At 39.7% G+C, this 15,739-nt stretch overlaps 1 protein-coding gene across 1 annotated transcript; it reads left to right on the forward strand.

Moving 5' to 3' along the window:
• Nucleotides 1-81: 81 nt before the first annotated feature.
• On the forward strand, nucleotides 82-730 carry LOC115763113. Its single transcript, XM_030705556.1, has 2 exons — nucleotides 82-177; nucleotides 244-730. Exon 2 carries the CDS (start codon nucleotides 252-254, stop codon nucleotides 591-593), a length of 342 nt encoding a protein of 113 aa, XP_030561416.1. The 5' UTR covers nucleotides 82-177; nucleotides 244-251; the 3' UTR covers nucleotides 594-730.
• Nucleotides 731-15,739: the final 15,009 nt, after the last annotated feature.

A 15,739-nucleotide genomic window follows, 5' to 3' on the forward strand; every position in this document is an offset into this window, starting at 1 on the left:
TTTAATGCTTATTTAACCTTTGCGCATTGCCCATTTGAACCCTGTGGACATTTCCTGATTTTTTTTCATATCCAAATCACAGTAGGCTCCGACTATGCCTCGCCCAGTTTTCACTTAACTTACTCGTCAGCAGTTCATATAGTCTTATTTAACTCAACACAGCTGTTCAATTTTCCTGTAAGTATTTTTTCTTAAAATTTTCGTTTTTCAAAAGTTTTCTTGGGTTTTTTTTTCCTTTTGCAGCATTCAAGATGAGTTTTACACTGTTGAGCAATCTTTTAACTGTGCCCATTAAACGGGTCTGTACTTCCCACGGCGAAACATTTAGTAAGGGTGCCGGAGGTGGATCTGGATCTGCATCTGGAGTTGGGGTTGGCTATGCCGGTCAACTGCAGCAGGTGCGCCGCCATGCGCCTATCTGTGGCCCGCCGCGCTTCCCTATGTCCACGGGTCAGAAGCTGATCTTCGGTTGGGGCTCGATTCTGATAATGATGATTCTTCCGTTTTGGTCGCTGTCCCAAGTTCCACGTTGGTCAGCAATGCACAACAATCGTCCCTATGGCGATGAGGAGGAAGAACCACCCGAAGAATAAACGAAATTATTTAACACACGGAACACGCTTATAACATGCTGATACACTGCAAACGGTGACTTCTTATACTTGTTACAAACTTGCAAGGCCAGCATATTTGTTCAATTGTTAAATAAAAATAACTACAGTGCAACAGACATTAGATTTTAAATTTAAAATGTGTTTGTATTATAAAATAAAATTGCATAATTGTTGTAAATACTTCCATGGGCAAACTATTTTTGACTTCATTTAAATATACAAAATATAAAATATTTATAAAGATCAAAATCTTATACAATGTATATTAACAGTGCTAAATTCCACCCGCAACTGTGAAACATTGGCGGAAAGCGGTTGCATGAATCTTGTTGCTGATATTAACATTATTTCCATTTACAAGTATCCATATGAAAATGCATTTGAGATGTATTGCAAATTTTTCACAAAACAAAAGCTAGAAAGAAAATACCTAGAATTTGTAGCACAAAACGTTCTACGGGCAAGGCCGGGCAATACCCGCTAGTCATAATATATAATATGAAATCATAATGATATTACATTCCAATTACATTACAAGCTGTAACTAATATATTCTTTTTATTTTATGGACAAGCATAAAATTGGCACATACCTGGCAAAGACAGGCTAAGCTTTATATATGTAGGATCTAAATCCGTATCTTCCTATATATAGTATTTATATATATCTACAAAAATTGTTGTGTATATTTGCGATATGCAAGACAGTTGTTAAATAGAGTTGGAGTTGCCTAAGCCCTAATATGAAGCTAGATCTTTTGGGTAGTCGTGCTTGAGACACACTACCTTAGCCATAAAGTAGATCAACATGAGGTCAATGAAAGAGCGGGACATCAAGACGCAGCCTTGCAGTCAATTGGTTAACGGTTAAACACCTTTTGGCCAACTGCTGGGAAGCAGCTTAAAGCACGGACACAGCCAAACGGAGCCGCAATGCAATGAAGCGAGCATTTTCCTTGTCATTTTCCATGTCGCCTGCCACAAATCAAAAACGAAAAGAAAAATAAAATACCCCCAAAACGAGCAAAAAAATATATATAAATAATAAAAAGAGGCATCCAAAAGCAAAGTGCCAACTTTCATTAAAAGTATTTTTCGCTCATTGCCAATGCGAGTTGCATTCAATTGTGTTTGCTTTTTGGGGTTTGTTAGTCTTAGAGCCAGCCGACTTTGACCAGATCCCAGCTTCCAGCGCCAAGCTCCAAGCTCCCAGCCGAAAGCCGAAAGCCGCGTGGCGTCTTGTCGAATCCTCATGATCTACAACAACGTGACCTTCTTTGCCTTTGGCTGTCCGCAACACACGTTTGTTTGAAAACGTAAAAACCAAAGGAAAGTGAATTTCTTTTAAGCAAATCAACTTGCTGTGCCACGCCTCCCGCCTGCCGCCTAGCGCCTGCCGCACGCCCGCAACGCCCGCAACGTCGGCAGCATATGTTGCAACGGTTGCCACCTCAGCTAGACGCAGATACGCCGATTTTTCGGTGAAATTTCATGCGCCATTAAACTGGTTCTGTCTGCCTGCGCCTGCCCCCGCGCCTCTCGATGCAGCACTCCTTGAGTGCGTCTCGGTTGCAGCGTGTGAATGAGGCATAAAGGCAGCAGACCCTGCCCCTGCCCCGCCGATCAATGCTTGACTTGGCCATAAACATGCTTAATTTTCATTTATGCTTTGCCACTTTTTCTCGGCAGGAAGCCGCGAGACGGTGGCTCGTGGGCGTCCCATGTGGCAGTCAGAAATGTGGCGAATGCTCTGCACTTGTTGCCGCACGTTGCGTCAGTTTAGTGTGTCAGAAGCGGCAGCAAGAAGAAAGTTGCCCAGCTTCATGCCCCAACTCCCAGCTGGCAGATCGCAGCACCCAGCTCCCAGGTCTTGGCCTGCAATTGATGATCCGGTTTATTTTCTGGTGGACAGGTTCGTTGTTCCTTTGGCGCGCATTTTACTTTCTGCGACGGCTGCTCAAATTGTTGTCCACTTTCGGTCGCAATTAATTATGCGACGCTGCGCACTGAAAATGAAAGTGCGCTGCACTGAAATTTCCAAAAAAAAAAAAAAAACGCCATGCAACATGCCACACAAATCTGCCACCGCACCGCAATTCCAAGTTCTGGCCGCGCACGCGCGTGTGGCCCCAGCGTACACTTTCCTTCGCCTGATTGTGTTGTTCCCATCATTAGCTACCCCGGATTCTCCCTGGACCGCCAAGTGAGAACCCATTGTCACAAACTCTTCATTATCATCAAACGCGATCGCCGTCCAGCAAGCGGCAGCGCAGTCATCTCTAGGCGTCTCATAAAGACATTGCTTTATGATATTACCAACCCGACCAGACCAGACCAGACCAGGCTCGGCCAGAACCGAGCTGTTCCCCTAACCACACTGGTGGCCACTTAGTTTATGACTAAATTCGCTGGTAACCGCAGTTGGTTTTGTTCTTCTCGCTGATTTGTTGCCTCATTTGAAAGGTTCCTCGAACTGCAGTTAAGGAAGAAACTGCTAAACAGATAAGCGCGTTTCAAGAGCAAAGAGAAGCAGACCTATATATGTAGATAATAAAAGTAAATTGCAATATTTACTTTTAATAAATATTGTTTTTTCTATTTTATATTTAATTTTAATATTTTTAAGAAAACATTAAAGTTTCTTTCAGAATTCCGATTTTGTATATTTTATATTAAAATATGAAAATATAAATTCAATCTCCACGCTAAAAAATGTTTGAAAAATCCTATTTCAGTCTTGACGAAGTTGTAAGTTATTAAGAATGCATTTTTATGTCTTAACAAAAGTCTTAACTTTATTTAAAGTTAAGTATCGGAAAAAGTTAAAATGGCAAAGATCGCAAAAATAGTTTAAATAGAAGTGGCTTGGCTATTGACAGAGTTACGAAAGGGGGGAATCGATCGTACGCCTGACTCTATCATAAAGTTGTCTTTAACAGTTTAACAGCTTCACGCTAGCACTTGAATGCTTGGGGATTATTCCCAGTTCATTTGTCTATATTGATTTATCTGACCCTGAGGGCTGCTGCGCCATAAGTTCATATTAGGCGCAATTCGGATGTTTGGCAATACAAATGAAACGACATCGGGTAAATTGTGTGGCCTTTTCATTGATTCCGTCAAATAAACAAAAGCAAAAGCCCACACACGCCCACAATATAATTCCGAGGGCGACGACACGATCGTGTCAGCGGCCCATTTGATCCGAAATTGCAAGCTGGAAGGGAACTGGGAACTGGGCACAGGGAACTGGGAGCTGGGAAGCCCATTGAAAACAATGCAATAAGAAAACTGTGGCATGTTGGCTTAACAGCAAGCCTGGGGGAGGGGGATTTGCAGCGAGTTGAGCTTTGGAACGGCCAGCGGAATCGCCTCCGAGTTGCGTCGCCTCATAATCGTTTAGGACGAACTGAGGGACTCTCGAGCGCGCGTCTTTGGGGCAAACTGGCAATTTGGAGAGTGGCACAATATCCAGACACAAATTATATTAATGGTCTTTTGTTGTGCTCCACTGAGGCTGGCATTTTGTCTTTGCACGAATCACGTTTTAGAAATTGCATTGCACATAGTATGCCCCTTCCACCACCAACACCCTGTGCTCAGCCCAGCATCGAATGATCCACGTCGTCGACCCATAACCACAAATGTGCCCAACTCGAGTGGAATGGTGTGGCATGGAGTCAAGTAGAGTCACTTCACTGCCAGACTGTGACTGACTCGCTCGGTACTTAGTTTTTTTTTGCGCAAGTTCTCAAAGTTTTAGGCAAAACCTAAGTGGCACTTACTTTTAATATGTTGCCATTGCCCTCCGCCCAAAATGGGTCTCAGCTCGACGTCTACGTCCAACTCTCGAGATAGCCGAGCAGCGCGAAGGGGGTACAAAACAAATCGCTGCCGAGTTACCTGAAATAATTACATGCACACAAATTAGAGCGCTGTGTCATGGAGCAGGAATCATTCTGCGTTTTAATACCCTAAAAATTGGGTATTTAGGCTAGGTCATGCAGCGTGAAGGGCATTTGAAAGAAAGCTACACCAAACAGTTGATCGATTCTTATGCTCGTAGAAAGATATTAGAGATAAGATACTATGTATAAGACATCGAAATACTCTATTTTTTTATAATTATAATACTTTTTATACCCTGAACCCATTAAAAATGGGTATAAGGGTATATTGTATTTGTGCGAAAGCCAAATGTATGTAACAGGCAGAAGGAAGCAACTCCGACCGCATAAAGCATATATACCATCCCCATATCTCGGCCAAATCTCATCCGATTTTCACGAAGTTTGGCTTTTTCTTCATGGTTTTCCCTCTAGATTAATCTGGCATTCAAATCTGAACACCGATTTTTTAGTCGAAATTCATGTCCAAATCTTACCCCAAGATTCGTATATAGACATGGGTCAAAAATTACCACCCCCATATCTCGGCCAAATCTCATCCGATTTTCATGAAGTTTGGCTTTTTCTTCATGGTTTTCCCTCTAGATTACTGTGGCATTCAAATCTGAACACCGATTTTTTAGTCCAAATTCATGTCCAAATCTTACCCCAAGATTCGTATATAGACATGGGTCAAAAATTACCACCCCCATATCTCGGCCAAATCTCATCCGATTTTCACGAAGTTTGGCTTTTTCTTCATGGTTTTCCCTCTAGATTAATGTGGCATTCAAATCTCGACACCGATTTTTTAGTCGAAATTCATGTCCAAATCTTATCACAAGATTCGTATATAGACATGGGTCAAAAATTACCACCCCCATATCTCGGCCAAATCTCATCCGATTTTCACGAAGTTTGGCTTTTTCTTCATGGTTTTCCCTCTAGATTAATGTGGCATTCAAATCTCGACACCGATTTTTTAGTCGAAATTCATGTCCAAATCTTATCACAAGATTCGTATATAGACATGGGTCAAAAATTACCACCCCCATATCTCGGCCAAATCTCATCCGATTTTCACGAAGTTTGGCTTTTTCTTCATGGTTTTCCCTCTAGATTAATCTGGCATTCAAATCTGAACACCGATTTTTTAGTCGAAATTCATGTCCAAATCTTACCCCAAGATTCGTATATAGACATGGGTCAAAAATTACCACCCCCACATCTCGGCCAAATCTCATCCGATTTTCACGAAGTTTGGCTTTTTCTTCATAGTTTTCCCTCTAGATTAATGTGGCATTCAAATCTCGACACCGATTTTTTAGTCGAAATTCATGTCCAAATCTTACCCCAAGATTCGTATATAGACATGGGTCAAAAATTACCACCCCCATATCTCGGTCAAATCTGATCCGATTTTCACGAAGTTTGGCTTTTTCTTCATGGTTTTCCCTCTAGATTAATGTGGCATTCAAATCTCGACACCGATTTTTTAGTCGAAATTCATGTCCAAATCTTACCCCAAGATTCGTATATAGACTTGGGTCAAAAATTACCACCTCCATATCTCGGCCAAATCTCATCCGATTTTCATGAAGTTTGGTTTTTTCATCATGGTTTTCCCTCTAGATTAATGTGGCATTCAAATCTCGACACCGATTTTTTAGTCGAAATTCATGTCCAAATCTTATCACAAGATTCGTATATAGACATGGGTCAAAAATTACCACCCCCATATCTCGGCCAAATCTCATCCGATTTTCACGAAGTTTGGCTTTTTCTTCATGGTTTTCCCTCTAGATTAATCTGGCATTCAAATCTCGACACCGATTTTTTAGTCGAAATTCATGTCCAAATCTTACCCCAAGATTCGTATATAGACATGGGTCAAAAATTACCACCCCCATATCTCGGCCAAATCTCATCCGATTTTCATGAAGTTTGGCTTTTTCTTCATGGTTTTTTCTCTAGATTAATGTGGCATTCAAATCTGAACACCGATTTTTAAGTCGAAATTCATGTCCAAATCTTATCACAAGATTCGTATATAGACATGGGTCAAAAATTACCACCCCCATATCTCGGCCAAATCTCATCCGATTTTCACGAAGTTTGGCTTTTTCTTCATGGTTTTCCCTCTAGATTAATCTGGCATTCAAATCTCGACACCGATTTTTTAGTCGAAATTCATGTCCAAATCTTACCCCAAGATTCGTATATAGACATGGGTCAAAAATTACCACCCCCATATCTCGGCCAAATCTCATCCGATTTTCCCGAAGTTTGGCTTTTTCTTCATGGTTTTCCCTCTAGATTAATGTGGCATTCAAATCTCGACACCGATTTTTTAGTCGAAATTCATGTCCAAATCTTACCCCAAGATTCGTATATAGACATGGGTCAAAAATTACCACCTCCATATCTCGGCCAAATCTCATCCGATTTTCATGAAGTTTGGTTTTTTCATCATGGTTTTCCCTCTAGATTAATGTGGCATTCAAATCTCGACACCGATTTTTTAGTCGAAATTCATGTCCAAATCTTATCACAAGATTCGTATATAGACATGGGTCAAAAATTACCACCCCCATATCTCGGCCAAATCTCATCCGATTTTCCCGAAGTTTGGCTTTTTCTTCATGGTTTTCCCTCTAGATTAATCTGGCATTCAAATCTCGACACCGATTTTTTAGTCGAAATTCATGTCCAAATCTTACCCCAAGATTCGTATATAGACATGGGTCAAAAATTACCACCCCCATATCTCGGCCAAATCTCATCCGATTTTCATGAAGTTTGGCTTTTTCTTCATGGTTTTCCCTCTAGATTAATCTGGCATTCAAATCTGAACACCGATTTTTTAGTCGAAATTCATGTCCAAATCTTACCCCAAGGTTCGTATATAGACATGGGTCAAAAATTACCACCCCCATATCTCGGCCAAATCTCATCCGATTTTCACGAAGTTTGGCTTTTTCTTCATGGTTTTTTCTCTAGATTAATGTGGCATTCAAATCTGAACACCGATTTTTAAGTCGAAATTCATGTCCAAATCTTATCACAAGATTCGTATATAGACATGGGTCAAAAATTACCACCCCCATATCTCGGCCAAATCTCATCCGATTTTCACGAAGTTTGGCTTTTTCTTCATGGTTTTCCCTCTAGATTAATCTGGCATTCAAATCTCGACACCGATTTTTTAGTCGAAATTCATGTCCAAATCTTACCCCAAGATTCGTATATAGACATGGGTCAAAAATTACCACCCCCATATCTCGGCCAAATCTCATCCGATTTTCCCGAAGTTTGGCTTTTTCTTCATGGTTTTCCCTCTAGATTAATGTGGCATTCAAATCTCGACACCGATTTTTTAGTCGAAATTCATGTCCAAATCTTACCCCAAGATTCGTATATAGACATGGGTCAAAAATTACCACCTCCATATCTCGGCCAAATCTCATCCGATTTTCATGAAGTTTGGTTTTTTCATCATGGTTTTCCCTCTAGATTAATGTGGCATTCAAATCTCGACACCGATTTTTTAGTCGAAATTCATGTCCAAATCTTATCACAAGATTCGTATATAGACATGGGTCAAAAATTACCACCCCCATATCTCGGCCAAATCTCATCCGATTTTCCCGAAGTTTGGCTTTTTCTTCATGGTTTTCCCTCTAGATTAATCTGGCATTCAAATCTCGACACCGATTTTTTAGTCGAAATTCATGTCCAAATCTTACCCCAAGATTCGTATATAGACATGGGTCAAAAATTACCACCCCCATATCTCGGCCAAATCTCATCCGATTTTCATGAAGTTTGGCTTTTTCTTCATGGTTTTCCCTCTAGATTAATCTGGCATTCAAATCTGAACACCGATTTTTTAGTCGAAATTCATGTCCAAATCTTACCCCAAGGTTCGTATATAGACATGGGTCAAAAATTACCACCCCCATATCTCGGCCAAATCTCATCCGATTTTCACGAAGTTTGGCTTTTTCTTCATGGTTTTCCCTCTAGATTAATGTGGCATTCAAATCTCGACACCGATTTTTTAGTCGAAATTCATGTCCAAATCTTACCCCAAGATTCGTATATAGACATGGGTCAAAAATTACCACCTCCATATCTCGGCCAAATCTCATCCGATTTTCACGAAGTTTGGCTTTTTCTTCATGGTTTTCCCTCTAGATTAATGTGGCATTCAAATCTCAACACCGATTTTTTAGTCGAAATTCATGTCCAAATCTTACCCCAAGATTCGTATATAGACATGGGTCAAAAATTACCACCTCCATATCTCGGCCAAATCTCATCCGATTTTCATGAAGTTTGGTTTTTTCTTCATGGTTTTCCCTCTAGATTAATCTGGCATTCAAATCTCGACACCGATTTTTTAGTCGAAATTCATGTCCAAATCTTACCCCAAGATTCGTATATAGACATGGGTCAAAAATTACCACCCCCATATCTCGGCCAAATCTCATCCGATTTTCATGAAGTTTGGCTTTTTCTTCATGGTTTTCCCTCTAGATTAATCTGGCATTCAAATCTCGACACCGATTTTTTAGTCGAAATTCATGTCCAAATCTTACCCCAAGATTCGTATATAGACATGGGTCAAAAATTACCACCCCCATATCTCGGCCAAATCTCATCCGATTTTCCCGAAGTTTGGCTTTTTCTTCATGGTTTTCCCTCTAGATTAATCTGGCATTCAAATCTCGACACCGATTTTTTAGTCGAAATTCATGTCCAAATCTTACCCCAAGATTCGTATATAGACATGGGTCAAAAATTACCACCCCCATATCTCGGCCAAATCTCATCCGATTTTCATGAAGTTTGGCTTTTTCTTCATGGTTTTCCCTCTAGATTAATCTTTCATTCAAATCTGAACACCGATTTTTTAGTCGAAATTCATGTCCAAATCTTACCCCAAGACATGGGTCAAAAATTACCAGCCCCACATCTCGGCCAAATCTCATCCGATTTTCACGAAGTTTGGCTTTTTATTCATGGTTTTCCCTCTAGATTAATCTGGCATTCAAATCTCGACACCGATTTTTTAGAAGAAATTCATGTCCAAATCTTACCCCAAGATTCGTATATAGACATGGGCCAAAAATTACCACCCCCATATCTCGGCCAAATCTGATCCGATTTCACGAAGTTTGCCTTTTTCTTCATGGTTTTTCCTCTAGATTAATCTGTCATTCAAATCTCAACACCGATTTTTTAGTCGAAATTCATGTCCAAATCTTACCCCAAGATTCGTATATAGACATGGGTCAAAAATTACCACCTCCATATCTCGGCCAAATCTCATCCGATTTTCATGAAGTTTGGTTTTTTCTTCATGGTTTTCCCTCTAGATTAATCTGGCATTCAAATCTCGACACCGATTTTTTAGTCGAAATTCATGTCCGAATCTTATCACAAGATTCGTATATAGACATGGGTCAAAAATTACCACCCCCATATCTCGGCCAAATCTCATCCGATTTTCCCGAAGTTTGGCTTTTTCTTCATGGTTTTCCCTCTAGATTAATCTGGCATTCAAATCTCGACACCGATTTTTTAGTCGAAATTCATGTCCAAATCTTACCCCAAGATTCGTATATAGACATGGGTCAAAAATTACCACCCCCATATCTCGGCCAAATCTCATCCGATTTTCATGAAGTTTGGCTTTTTCTTCATGGTTTTCCCTCTAGATTAATCTGGCATTCAAATCTGAACACCGATTTTTAGTCGAAATTCATGTCCAAATCTTACCCCAAGATTCGTATATAGACATGGGTCAAAAATTACCAGCCCCATATCTCGGCCAAATCTCATCCGATTTTCACGAAGCTTGGCTTTTTCTTCATGGTTTTCCCTCTAGATTAATCTGGCATTCAAATCTCGACACCGATTTTTTAGTCGAAATTCATGTCCAAATCTTATCACAAGATTCGTATATAGACATGGGTCAAAAATTACCACCCCCATATCTTGGCCAAATCTCATCCGATTTTCACGAAGGTAGGCTTTTTCTTCATGGTTTTCCCTCTAGATTAATCTGGCATTCAAATCTGAACACCGATTTTTAGTCAATATTCATGTCCAAATCTTACCCCAAGATTCGTATATAGACATGGGTCAAAAATTACCACCTCCATATCTCGGCCAAATCTCATCCGATTTTCATGAAGTTTGGTTTTTTCATCATGGTTTTCCCTCTAGATTAATCTGTCATTCAAATCTCAACACCGATTTTTTAGTCGAAATTCATGTCCAAATCTTACCCCAAGATTCGTATATAGACATGGGTCAAAAATTACCACCTCCATATCTCGGCCAAATCTCATCCGATTTTCATGAAGTTTGGTTTTTTCTTCATGGTTTTCCCTCTAGATTAATCTGGCATTCAAATCTCGACACCGATTTTTTAGTCGAAATTCATGTCCAAATCTTACCCCAAGATTCGTATATAGACATGGGTCAAAAATTACCACCCCCATATCTCGGCCAAATCTCATCCGATTTTCATGAAGTTTGGCTTTTTCTTCATGGTTTTCCCTCTAGATTAATCTGGCATTCAAATCTGAACACCGATTTTTTAGTCGAAATTCATGTCCAAATCTTAGATTCGTATATACTTAGACATGGGTCAAAAATTACCACCCCTATATCTCGGCCAAATCTCATCCGATTTTCACGAAGTTTGGCTTTTTCTTCATGGGTTTCCCTCTAGATTAATCTGGCATTCAAATATGAACACCGATTTTTAGTCGAAATTCATGTCCAAATCTTACCCCAAGATTCGTATATAGACATGGGTCAAAAATTACCACCCCCATATCTCGGCCAAATCTTATCCGATTTTCCCGAAGTTTGACTTTTTCTTCATGGTTTTCCCTCTAGATTAATCTGGCATTCAAATCTGAACACCGATTTTTTAGTCGAAATTCATGTCCAAATCTTACCCCAAGATTCGTATATAGACATGGGTCAAAAATTACCACCCCCATATCTCGGCCAAATCTCATCCGATTTTCCCGATGTTTGGCTTTTTCTTCATGGTTTTCCCTCTAGATTAATCTGGCATTAAAATCTTAACACCGATTTTTTAGTCGAAATTCATGTCCAAATCTTACCCCAAGATTCGTATATACTTAGACATGGGTCAAAAATTACCACCCCCATATCTCGGCCAAGCCTCATCCGATTTTCACGAAGTTTGGCTTTTTCTTCATGGTTTTCCCTCTATATTAATCTGGCATTCAAATCTGAACACCGATTTTTTAGTCGAAATTCATGTCCAAATCTTACCCCAAGATTCGTATATAGACATGGGTCAAAAATTACCACCTCCATATCTCGGCCAAATCTCATCCGATTTTCATGAAGTTTGGCTTTTTCTTCATGGTTTTCCCTCTAGATTAATGTGGCATTCAAATCTGAACACCGATTTTTTAGTCGAAATTCATGTCCAAATCTTACCCCAAGATTCGTATATACTTAGACATGGGTCAAAAATTACCACCCCCATATCTCGGCCAAATCTCATCCGATTTTCACGAAGTTTGGCTTTTTCTTCATGGTTTTCCCTCTAGATTAATCTGGCATTCAAATCTCGACACCGATTTTTTAGTCCAAATTCATGTCCAAATCTTACCCCAAGATTCGTATATAGACATGGGTCAAAAATTACCACCCCCATATCTCGGCCAAATCTCATCCGATTTTCCCGATGTTTGGCTTTTTCTTCATGGTTTTCCCTCTAGATTAATCTGGCATTAAAATCTTAACACCGATTTTTTAGTCGAAATTCATGTCCAAATCTTACCCCAAGATTCGTATATACTTAGACATGGGTCAAAAATTACCACCCCTATATCTCGGCCAAATCTCATCCGATTTTCACGAAGTTTGGCTTTTTCTTCATGGGTTTCCCTCTAGATTAATCTGGCATTCAAATATGAACACCGATTTTTAGTCGAAATTCATGTCCAAATCTTACCCCAAGATTCGTATATAGACATGGGTCAAAAATTACCACCCCCATATCTCGGCCAAATCTTATCCGATTTTCCCGAAGTTTGACTTTTTCTTCATGGTTTTCCCTCTAGATTAATCTGGCATTCAAATCTGAACACCGATTTTTTAGTCGAAATTCATGTCCAAATCTTACCCCAAGATTCGTATATAGACATGGGTCAAAAATTACCACCCCCATATCTCGGCCAAATCTCATCCGATTTTCCCGATGTTTGGCTTTTTCTTCATGGTTTTCCCTCTAGATTAATCTGGCATTAAAATCTTAACACCGATTTTTTAGTCGAAATTCATGTCCAAATCTTACCCCAAGATTCGTATATACTTAGACATGGGTCAAAAATTACCACCCCTATATCTCGGCCAAATCTCATCCGATTTTCACGAAGTTTGGCTTTTTCTTCATGGGTTTCCCTCTAGATTAATCTGGCATTCAAATATGAACACCGATTTTTAGTCGAAATTCATGTCCAAATCTTACCCCAAGATTCGTATATAGACATGGGTCAAAAATTACCACCCCCATATCTCGGCCAAATCTCATCCGATTTTCACGAAGTTTGGCGTTTTCTTCATGGTTTTCCCTCTAGATTAATCTGGCATTCAAATCTCGACACCGATTTTTTAGTCGAAATTCATGTCCAAATCTTACCCCAAGATTCGTATATAGACATGGGTCAAAAATTACCACCCCCATATCTCGGCCAAATCTCATCCGATTTTCCCGATGTTTGGCTTTTTCTTCATGGTTTTCCCTCTAGATTAATCTGGCATTCAAATCTTAACACCGATTTTTTAGTCGAAATTCATGTCCAAATCTTACCCCAAGATTCGTATATACTTAGACATGGGTCAAAAATTACCACCCCCATATCTCGGCCAAATCTCATCCGATTTTCACGAAGTTTGGCTTTTTCTTCATGGGTTTCCCTCTAGATTAATCTGGCATTCAAATCTCGACACCGATTTTTTAGTCGAAATTCATGTCCAAATCTTACCCCAAGATTCGTATATAGACATGGGTCAAAAATTACCACCCCCATATCTCGGCCAAATCTTATCCGATTTTCCCGAAGTTTGACTTTTTCTTCATGGTTTTCCCTCTAGATTAATCTGGCATTCAAATCTGAACACCGATTTTTTAGTCGAAATTCATGTCCAAATCTTACCCCAAGATTCGTATATACTTAGACATGGGTCAAAAATTACCACCCCCATATCTCGGCCAAATCTCATCCGATTTTCACGAAGTTTGGCGTTTTCTTCATGGTTTTCCCTCTAGATTAATCTGGCATTCAAATCTCGACACCGATTTTTTAGTCGAAATTCATGTCCAAATCTTACCCCAAGATTCGTATATAGACATGGGTCAAAAATTACCACCCCCATATCTCGGCCAAATCTCATCCGATTTTCCCGATGTTTGGCTTTTTCTTCATGGTTTTCCCTCTAGATTAATCTGGCATTCAAATCTTAACACCGATTTTTTAGTCGAAATTCATGTCCAAATCTTACCCCAAGATTCGTATATAGACATGGGTCAAAAATTACCACCCCCATATCTCGGCCAAATCTTATCCGATTTTCACGAAGTTTGGCTTTTTCTTCATGGGTTTCCCTCTAGATTAATCTGGCATTCAAATCTCGACACCGATTTTTTAGTCGAAATTCATGTCAAATCTTACCCCAAGATTCGTATATAGACATGGGTCAAAAATTACCACCCCCATATCTCGGCCAAATCTCATCCGATTTTCATGAAGTTTGGCTTTTTCTTCATGGTTTTCCCTCTAGATTAATCTGGCATTCAAATCTGAACACCGATTTTTTAGTCGAAATTCATGTCCAAATCTTACCCCAAGATTCGTATATACTTAGACATGGGTCAAAAATTACCACCCCTATATCTCGGCCAAATCTCATCCGATTTTCACGAAGTTTGGCTTTTTCTTCATGGGTTTCCCTCTAGATTAATCTGGCATTCAAATATGAACACCGATTTTTAGTCGAAATTCATGTCCAAATCTTACCCCAAGATTCGTATATAGACATGGGTCAAAAATTACCACCCCCATATCTCGGCCAAATCTCATCCGATTTTCACGAAGTTTGGCGTTTTCTTCATGGTTTTCCCTCTAGATTAATCTGGCATTCAAATCTCGACACCGATTTTTTAGTCGAAATTCATGTCCAAATCTTACCCCAAGATTCGTATATAGACATGGGTCAAAAATTACCACCCCCATATCTCGGCCAAATCTCATCCGATTTTCCCGATGTTTGGCTTTTTCTTCATGGTTTTCCCTCTAGATTAATCTGGCATTCAAATCTTAACACCGATTTTTTAGTCGAAATTCATGTCCAAATCTTACCCCAAGATTCGTATATACTTAGACATGGGTCAAAAATTACCACCCCCATATCTCGGCCAAATCTCATCCGATTTTCACGAAGTTTGGCTTTTTCTTCATGGGTTTCCCTCTAGATTAATCTGGCATTCAAATCTCGACACCGATTTTTTAGTCGAAATTCATGTCCAAATCTTACCCCAAGATTCGTATATAGACATGGGTCAAAAATTACCACCCCCATATCTCGGCCAAATCTTATCCGATTTTCCCGAAGTTTGACTTTTTCTTCATGGTTTTCCCTCTAGATTAATCTGGCATTCAAATCTGAACACCGATTTTTTAGTCGAAATTCATGTCCAAATCTTACCCCAAGATTCGTATATACTTAGACATGGGTCAAAAATTACCACCCCCATATCTCGGCCAAATCTCATCCGATTTTCACGAAGTTTGGCGTTTTCTTCATGGTTTTCCCTCTAGATTAATCTGGCATTCAAATCTCGACACCGATTTTTTAGTCGAAATTCATGTCCAAATCTTACCCCAAGATTCGTATATAGACATGGGTCAAAAATTACCACCCCCATATCTCGGCCAAATCTCATCCGATTTTCCCGATGTTTGGCTTTTTCTTCATGGTTTTCCCTCTAGATTAATCTGGCATTCAAATCTTAACACCGATTTTTTAGTCGAAATTCATGTCCAAATCTTACCCCAAGATTCGTATATAGACATGGGTCAAAAATTACCACCCCCATATCTCGGCCAAATCTTATCCGATTTTCACGAAGTTTGGCTTTTTCTTCATGGGTTTCCCTCTAGATTAATCTGGCATTCAA

This window comes from Drosophila novamexicana, unplaced genomic scaffold, assembly GCF_003285875.2.
Source record: "Drosophila novamexicana strain 15010-1031.04,08,12 unplaced genomic scaffold, DnovRS2.1 tig00000689-arrow-pilon, whole genome shotgun sequence".
NCBI classification, from domain to species: domain Eukaryota; kingdom Metazoa; phylum Arthropoda; class Insecta; order Diptera; family Drosophilidae; genus Drosophila; species Drosophila novamexicana.

Coding starts and splice junctions, on each gene's coding strand:
- LOC115763113 (XM_030705556.1), top strand. CDS start 252: ATGAGTTTTACACTGTTGAGCAATCTTTTAACTGTGCCCATTAAACGG.